General features: G+C 36.0%; 1 protein-coding gene across 1 annotated transcript; it reads left to right on the top strand.

Moving 5' to 3' along the window:
• Window positions 1-1,690: 1,690 nt before the first annotated feature.
• LOC130974358 (pentatricopeptide repeat-containing protein At5g67570, chloroplastic) lies at window positions 1,691-8,424 on the top strand. The gene is given in 12 exon segments (XM_057899209.1): window positions 1,691-2,096; window positions 3,165-3,667; window positions 3,762-4,003; window positions 4,101-4,292; window positions 4,727-4,808; window positions 4,906-5,094; window positions 5,186-5,299; window positions 6,303-6,396; window positions 6,480-6,637; window positions 6,729-7,172; window positions 7,423-8,175; window positions 8,177-8,424. Coding segments are annotated over 11 exon segments (2,667 nt in total). The 5' UTR covers window positions 1,691-2,096; window positions 3,165-3,301; the 3' UTR covers window positions 8,210-8,424.
• The last annotated feature ends 523 nt before the right edge of the window (window positions 8,425-8,947 follow it).

Genomic DNA, 8,947 nt, shown 5'->3' with positions numbered 1-8,947 from the left:
TCTTTTCCTTCTTCTCTCCCAGGTGAGGAAGAAGAGTTTTGAATTGTTCAGAACAGAAATGAACCAAAAATTATATTCAAAATGAACTAAAAATTAAATTCAGAATGTAAACTCATTTTAAAACAAGCACAAACAAAATTGAATCATGAACAAAAACACATCAAAATCCATCAAGTGATTTTGCAGTATTATGTGTTTCTTTTTCTTTATTTGATTAGATGAATAAGACAAGAAAAGAAGAACATGATGAGAAGTTTTGAGGAATTTTTTCTTCTTATTTCTTCTTATTTCTTTTTTTTTGTTTAATTTTTCTTCTTCTTTCCTTCTTCTTCTTCTCTTTCGTTATCGTAATCATCAATAACACCAACATTTTGCTAACAAAAAACTAACATTTTAAATTGAATTTGAATTTATATAATGGACAATATTTGGTTCATTTAGTATTATACAATGGTTTTACTTTGATAATATTTTCGGTTAATTCTAGACGTATGTGTTTCTGAATTCAAATTTATATAATGGACAAATGTTCAGTTCATTTGGGATTATACAATATTTTTGCTTTAATAATATTTTTGGTTCATTTGCAATCCAAGTGTGTTGTCGATGAATAATTTGTCCCAATGGTTGGAATGATTTTCAAGACAAATTGAATGGAATGGAATGAAATCTAATCAATTGAATAAAGTGATAATAAATAATTAAATTTCTTTTTTGCGAAAAAAAAACTCGGTCATTAACAAAAATACATCGAAATTACTTAAGAAATAAAAAATTTGGCCAATACTTATCAGCAGCATAAAGTGAACTTCAATTAACACACAAATGAACCGAAATTATTTAATGATGACAGCAGAGAAAATAAGAATTAATAAAGATGTTCACAAAATGTTGATATTATTGGTGATGACAAAAACAAAGAAGAAGAAAAAGAAGAAGGGAAGAAAAAGAATTTGCGCGAATTTGGAAGAAGAAGAAGAAAAAAGACGAGGAGGAGGAGAAGGAGGTGGAGAAGGAACGCGTGATTTAAAAAATTGTTATAACAATTTGGTTAGACTTAATTAAATATTTTGTTTGGATGTAGAGTTTTATTCAATAGATAAATACTCGAGGGGCGGAACTAGATGAAATATTTGAAGGAGGCTAAAAATATTTATATAATAAAATAATATTAAAATAAAATTTTAAAAGAGACTAAATTGAAATTTACATATAATTTATAGATAAAAAATTAAAATTAGGGCCGTCGCCCCCTTGCTGAGTTGTCCGCCCCTGAAATACTCTATAAAATAGAAATGTTTATGGTTCGGTCTGATCAGATTAAATCATTGAACCAGACTAATACCAAATATATAACTAATAACTATATATAACCGGTTCGATGTAGTTGAACTAGAAATTGAAAATGTGGATTAGGGGAATTAGAGCATCCGCTGCAATTTTAGTTATTAGATTCGACTTGACTTGGTCAGTTCAACTGAAAACTTAGTTATTCGGCCGAGTCGTGCCATCTTTTGAACTGCTTAAGCATCAGACCCACAAAAAATCGACTTGGGCCGTTCGTGTTTAAGCAAAACTGGGGTTGGTTTTCATAACCCGGACCGGCCAGATCGGGTTATGCTTAATTTGTTTTTAGAAAAAAACGACGTCGTTTTCTAGTAAAGGAAAGCCAAAATCCAAATCTGCTCAGTGAACGTCTCCTTCCTCTTCCTCTCGCACCCACCAGGGCACGCCTCAGTGTCTGAGTCTCGTCACTCTCTCACTAAGCTGAAGCTCTCTTATCTCTCTCACCGTCGCCCTCGCACTCAAGCTCTCTCGTCTCCGGTCTCTCACTCAAGCTCGTCGTCGCTCTCTGTCTCGTCACCGTCTTGCAGTCAGCGCGCGCCTTCCCTGCGCTTGTCGTCGCCGGCGGCAGAAGCATCAGGTGCCAGGGCTGGTCGTCGTTGTCGCTCTTTGCCTCGTCACTGTCTCGCACTCAGTCCCGCGCCTTCTCTACTATTGTTGTCGCCGGCGGCAGAAGCAGCACGTCCCGGGGCTAGTGGTCGTCGTCTTCTTCTTGCTTCGAGCCTCGCCGTCCGCAGCTGGTCTCCGATTTGGTGAGTTCTATCAAATTCCCTGTTCTTTCTTGCTCAATTTTATTGCTGTAATTCATCTCTGCACCTTGATTTTGTTGCTGAAAGTTGAATTTGTTGCTGAAAATATCACTGAGTTGAATTGTTTACTGATTATCATCACTGAACCTTGAATATGATGCTGTGTTGTTGAAAAAATCACCCAGCTAAATTTTTTGTTGATGTAAACCTTGATTTTGTTGCTGAAAGTTTAATTTGTGGCTGAAAATATCACGGAGCTAATTTTTTTGTTCCTTGAATTTGTTACTGTCTTGTTGAAAAAATTACCTAGCTAAATTTTTTGTTGATGCAACTCATCACTGCACCTTTATTTTGTTGCTAAGAGTTGAATTTGTTGCTGAAAATATCACTGAACTAATTTTTTTGTAGCTTAAAATCATCACTGAGTTGAATTTGTTACTGATTATCACTGAAGCTTGAATCTGTTGTTGTCTTGCTGAAATAGTCACTTAGCTAAATTTTTTGTTGCTGTAAATCTTTAAATCATCTTTTGAGCTAAATCTTTTGTTGCTGAAAATTATCATAGTTGAATTTGTTGTGAAAACTGAGTTTCATGCTCTCTGCAACTCAGAATAAAATTGTTGTTCCCATGCTCTTTTTTTTTTATGCTAGAATTTTAAAAATGTCTTCATCACAACTCAGTTGCTACTATGAATTATTCTTGGTATTGATTTGTGAAAAATACACAAATGTAGATATAGATGCAAATCAAAATGAAGGAAATGTTGCTCAAGCTTCAAATTTGTCCTATGAAAATATAGATGCCAACTTTGAGATCACCTTTTGAGTTTGATTTACTGATTGTGTTATTTGTTGCTCTCTCCCTTGTTCATTTAAATTAAGAAAGTATTTTGTACTAGTGACTAGTTTATTATCTCTTTTTGCATCATTAGTTATGTCTAAAAATTGATACTTGATCGTTATTAATATGTTTGTGAAGATATGTATTTAAGTTTTAACCTTTGATTTTAATTCTATTTTTATAATTTTACATTTTTATTTAATTATGACCGGGTCAACTGGGTGAATTAGTGATCCACTGTTGAAACCGGGTCAATTAGCAGTTTGGTTCTGATAACTATGGCTGCAATCCTTCATCGGTTCTTCTTCTTTCTGGGCTCTCATCTCTCAGATTCTCGCCTTGCTCACCTCCTTGCTAGAGATACACCATGGAAGCACTTCAGAGATACACCACCATCTTCCCTTCTCACGCTCAATTTGAACCTGACAAGGAAGCCATCAAGCGCACCCTCATCCGAAAGGGTGTCGACCCCACACCCAAAATTGTCCACAACCTCCGCAAGAAACAGATTCAGAAACACAACCGGAAGCTCAACCGCCAGGCCCAGAAATCCAACGAGCCCCCTCCACTCACTGAGTCACAGAAGCAAGCCATGTTGGAGGAACAGCAATTCAAAGTTGTTAAGCATGAGTACAAGGAGTTCAACAAAGTGGTTGAAGCTCTAAAACCCAAGGAAAGTGAAAATGATCACAGGTTCTTGATGGTGGGGAAGCCTTGGGAGGGGACTCAAAAGGTAACTTTAACTAATTTCTTGTAGTAAGTTTTGATAGTTAGTTAATTATTAGTGCAGTTAGTTATTTCTTCACCTTGTTATCATTATAAAAAAGGTTGAGTTTTGGGAGCGAGTGAGGGCAAACGAGGAATGTGAAGGAGGGAAGCTGAAGAGGGAGAGGTTGAAGGAGCTGAAGGACATGTTTGAGGCAAGAAAGGTGGATGAACTGAAGTGGGTTTTCGATGATGATATCGAAATGAACGAGCTTTGGTTCAATGCGGATAATGAAGGCTGGCATAAAGGAAAGAAGACAAGAAATCGTAGTGAGGCTGATGTCATAAGGTTTCTTGTTGATAGGTTTGTGTTTGATTCTCATATTTCTAGTTAATTTCTCTATTCTTTGGATTGTGTGTGAAGTTTTGATTTTGTTTTTCAAAGTTATTTCTTTTTGTAGGTTATGTGATAGGGAGATTACTGTGAAGGATTGGAAGTTTTCAAGATTAATGAAGCTTTCAGGATTACCATTTACCGAGGGTCAGTTGATGAGGATTGTTGAGTTGCTTGGTGTCAAAGGTTGTTGGAAGCAAGCACTTTCTGCTGTCCAATGGGTGTATAATTATAAAGATCATAGGAAATATCAAAGCAGGTGATTTGTTAGTATAAAGCATCACTTTTATATCTCTTACATGTGGAATTTGTCTTGCTTGGCGAGATTCTCTAAGACCATTAGAGAAATTCTGCGTAATTTCATTTGTGGCTTTGAAATTGTGCTCATTTATCCTTCCTTGGCGCGACCAGCTTGAAGCCTTGCACTTTGGGCCACCCTATTGGATGGTGCAAGTGTAACATAGTGGCATAGTGCCTTGGGACTTGAATGTGTTTGTTGGCATAATGGCATTTGTCTATAAATAATCTTGATAAAGCAAGGACTCATAGAAAATGTATTTATCCTGTTCTATTAAATCACAAGTGTGCACAGTTATTTTGTAATTTTGACCCATGTGTTAGTTGTGTATCTATATGCTTAGTGCTTGGCATTGTATGTTTTCTATTGTGAAGAAACTATTGATAATTTTGTAGGTTTGTTTACACAAAACTTCTTTCTGTTCTTGGGAAGGCAAGAAGACCAAAGGAAGCTCTTCAGATTTTTAATTTGATGCGTGTAAGAGTCAAGTGCCTTGTTGTTTTTCACCTGGAGGGTTTCTTTTCTAACATATATTTTTTTACACTTGGATTAATTTTGCTTTCAATTTATTCAGAGAAATATCCATGCATATCCTGATATGGCTGCATATCACAGTGTTGCTGTTACACTTGGTCAAGCTGGTCTTCTTAAAGAATTGCTGACTATTGTTGAATGCATGAGGCAGAAACCCAAAATATTTAAATTTATGCGTCACAAGGACTGGGATCCAACTCTTGAACCTGATTTGGTTATTTATAATGCTGTAAGAAAGTAATTAAATATCTTTCATAAAACATTGTACTAAATGCTAGTTTGCCGATTTATTAAACTGTTGAGTTTCTTCCTTTCAATAGGTACTTAATGCTTGTGTTCCAACGAAACAGTGGAAAGCTGTGTCCTGGGTTTTCAAGCAACTGAAGAGAAGTGGTCTGAAACCTAATGGAGCAACTTATGGACTTGCAATGGAGGTAAGTACAGGATATCAACATTGCCGATCTAATTTTTCTATTTTGTCTACTGTAACCCGGGAATAGGGAGATGCAATATAACATCACTATGTTTTTGTTTATTGTTGTACATGCATATTGAATTGAAAACTGATATTCTAATTTGGTAGTTATTGTGCTATATTGTACATCTTACACAACCATGCGAGAAATATGAGTTAGGGGAAAAAGAGAGACTTGAGATATAACTATCTTGCCTGGGTGGCAAGGAGGTGGGAAAGTAGGGAAAAACTGGAACTGAGTGGAATAAGTAAAGATGGGGAATTGTAGAGGTGGTCAACTACTAAGTTTTCGGGTGGGGCATTCGAGGTCTCTCGAACAACCTTTACATATTTTACTTCTCCTTTCTATTTTTAGTTTTCCTGTAAGGTGTAATGGCTCCATAAGAGAGAAAACCATGGTGAAATAGTATTGTACACTTGTGTCTTGGAGGTAATGGGATCAAATATTGGAAACAGCTCCATTCACAAGGCTTCGGTAGTTTTTGCACTACCTTCTCCAAACCCAACTGGATGGCTTGCATGGCGTAATAGCTTTGTATCAGGATCGGTAACTAACAATTTCTTTGTGGATATTCACATGCTAGCATCTTCTGCATGTTAGATCATTAACAACTGAGCTCATATGTTAACTCAGTTTCCCTAGGAAGTTGAAAAATGAAAAATGGAAGATAGGAAGCTTTTTATGTATACTACTTGGTGTCTTTTGGAAACATGTTTCTTTAAGGTTATCATTTAGGTGATGTGGTTAAACTATGTAGAGACGAAGGTACCCATGTTTGTATGATGGCTCTAGTTATCAGTTCATTCACAAATTAAGTAGCTAATTCCGAGTTATATTCTTTTTCCGAGTTTTCATGATAAAATGGAAAAACTGGTTGATAGTCCTACGGTTATTTACCTTTAGATATTGTTACCCTAAAGCATGTTTGCATTCAAGTCTTACAAGCAATCCATGTGATAAGGTAATGCTGGAATCAGGCAATTATGACCTTGTCCATGAGCTGTTCGGAAAGATGACAAGAAGTGGGGAAGTTCCAAAAGCTTTAACTTATAAAGGTAGATTTTTGTTTCCTTCTGATCGTTTACTACCAATATTTGACAGCTGGTTGCCCTGACATATTTTATTTTAACTTTCTTAGTATTGGTAAGATGTTTGTGGAAGGAAGGTAAAGTTGAAGAAGCTATTGAAACTGTCAGGGAAATGGAAAGTAGAGGAGTTATGGGAGCTGCCAGCGTCTATTATGAACTCGCGTGTTGCCTCTGCAATTATGGAAGGTGGCAAGATGCTATTGTAGAGGTAACTTTACTTCTGCATCGGTATGGTTAGACATACTTGAAGCTACTTGTAAACCAGTATAAGAATACAACTTGTTGAAATATGGCTGCAGGTCGAGAATATTAGAAGACTTTCTCATGCTCGGCCGTTGGAAGTTACCTTCACCGGCATGATAATGTCTTCTATGGATGGTGGGCATCTTAACGATTGCATACATATTTTTGAACACATGAAAGACGTTTGTACTCCTAACATAGGGGCTGTAAATACGATGCTCAAAGTTTATGGCCAGAATGATATGTTTTTGAAAGCTAAAGAGTTATTTGAGGAAGTTAGGGCCCTTAGATTAGATACCTTTGCCCCTCAAGAAGTTGTTGGTGATGGTAGCTCGATTATCCCGGACATGTACACATATAGTGCTATGTTGGAAGCATCTGCCAGTGCTCATCAGTGGGAATACTTCGAGCATGTATACAAAGAGATGATTCTTTTTGGTTGTAAATTGGATCAAAATAAATCTGCGACAGTACTTGTAAAAGCATCAAGAGCTGGCAAGGTACAAACTAACTTGTTTATTTTGTACTTGTTTGTTTTATATTTCTGCCATACTTTTATATGTTCCTGCCAAATTCAGCTCAAACGCAAATCTTTTAACTTCTTTGTGGCACTATTATCATGAATATTTAGATTCTCTGCATTTTTTTTCATATTACTGGTGCCATATATCAGTGATTCAGTCAGAAATGGAACCAAAAAAGGTACTTATTGTTGTGCTGTTAACTTTTAACATTTTGGTTTCATTGCAGTGTCATTTACTCGAGCATGAATTCGACATGATTCTGGAAGCTGGTGAAATTCCTCACCGTATGTTCTTTTTTGAATTGGTGATTCAAGCTATATCTCAACACAATTATGAGCGAGCTGTTATCTTAGTTAACACCATGGCATATGCACCATTCCGAGTGACTGAAAAGCAGTGGACAGACATGTTTAAGGAAAATAAAGACCGGATTAGCCATGAAAATCTACAGCGGCTATTGGATTCTCTTGGTAACTGTGATGTCGTGTCAGAAGCAACAGTCTCAAATTTATCAAGATCGTTGCATGTTCTCTGCGGATTAGGTGCGTCGAAAACAATCTCTAGAGTCATCCCTTCTGGGATTGAAAGTACGGGAAATTTTCAGAATGACGAAATTAATTCAGATGAAAGAGAAGATGAGCCAAATATTTCAGGGAGAATGATGATGGAAAGTGCTGAGCTCGAAAATGACTCCAGTGAATCAGAGGCATTTATCTTCAATTATGATCAAGATGATATAGGAGAAAATAATGACTTTTTCAGGCCTCAAAAATTTAAGATGGAAGATAGAATAAATTATGGTGCTAATAGGCTGGAATTTGCCGATAATCTTGCACCTGAAAAGTCTTCCGATAATTCAAATGAGGTGCTCGGGGAAGATGGAAACTATAAAGATGATGATGATGGTGAGGGAGTACCTGGCAAGCCCTCAGCATATGAAATATTGGAAGCATGGAAGAAAATGAGGAAGGAAGATAAGATACATTTTACACACTGAACTTGGTTGTAGCTAGTGAGGAAAAGTTGGTAATCTTTTATAGCAGAAGGGGCAGGGAGATTTTGAATTTGACCAGCTTTATTTAAGCACCACTGTTGTAATTGGAAGGGATTTATATTAAAGTATAGTTTAAGGAATAAACATTATTCATCTTCTTTAAACATCATAGGCTATTCTCTATATCACAAATTTGTGCACAGATGTCAAGTTTACTTCATTTTGTTTGTAGTTCATACTTTATTGCTGAAACTCAATTTTCATTTCATAACTATTGATTCCAAATAAGTGTTCAGGGCCACTTAATGTTCTGGTTCTACTCTATTGTGCTCTATTTATTATCTTAAATTTCGATATTGGGACATCCATATCAACATTAGCAATTGTTGTGGAATTATTGGGTGCCCTAAACTTTTTAAGAGAATGGTTAAGAATGAAATTAAATTTGAATGCCAAGGTGCATGTTCTCTCTTACTGCGTTAGATTTCTTTCTTCTCAGGTATGTCCCTCAACATGAGTTTCAATTTATTGATAATTTAGTTCATTTTTCAAGTTCCGATTGTGAAATTTAAATTTGTTTCTTGGTAAAGTCGTAAAGAGAAGGCAATCGAATAACAACAAATGAAAACAAGACTTTGCATGACTTCTAAAGTTGTCCTAAAGCCTCCCCCTAAAGTTGGTGAAAAGTCTTATTAAGAGTATTAGTCTTTTGTTTTTTAACGATTTATTAAGAGTGTAAAGTGTGATTTTTATTTTT

Source organism: Arachis stenosperma, chromosome 4 (assembly GCF_014773155.1).
Source record: "Arachis stenosperma cultivar V10309 chromosome 4, arast.V10309.gnm1.PFL2, whole genome shotgun sequence".
NCBI classification, from domain to species: domain Eukaryota; kingdom Viridiplantae; phylum Streptophyta; class Magnoliopsida; order Fabales; family Fabaceae; genus Arachis; species Arachis stenosperma.
This window is presented reverse-complemented; position numbering and strand designations above follow the sequence as displayed.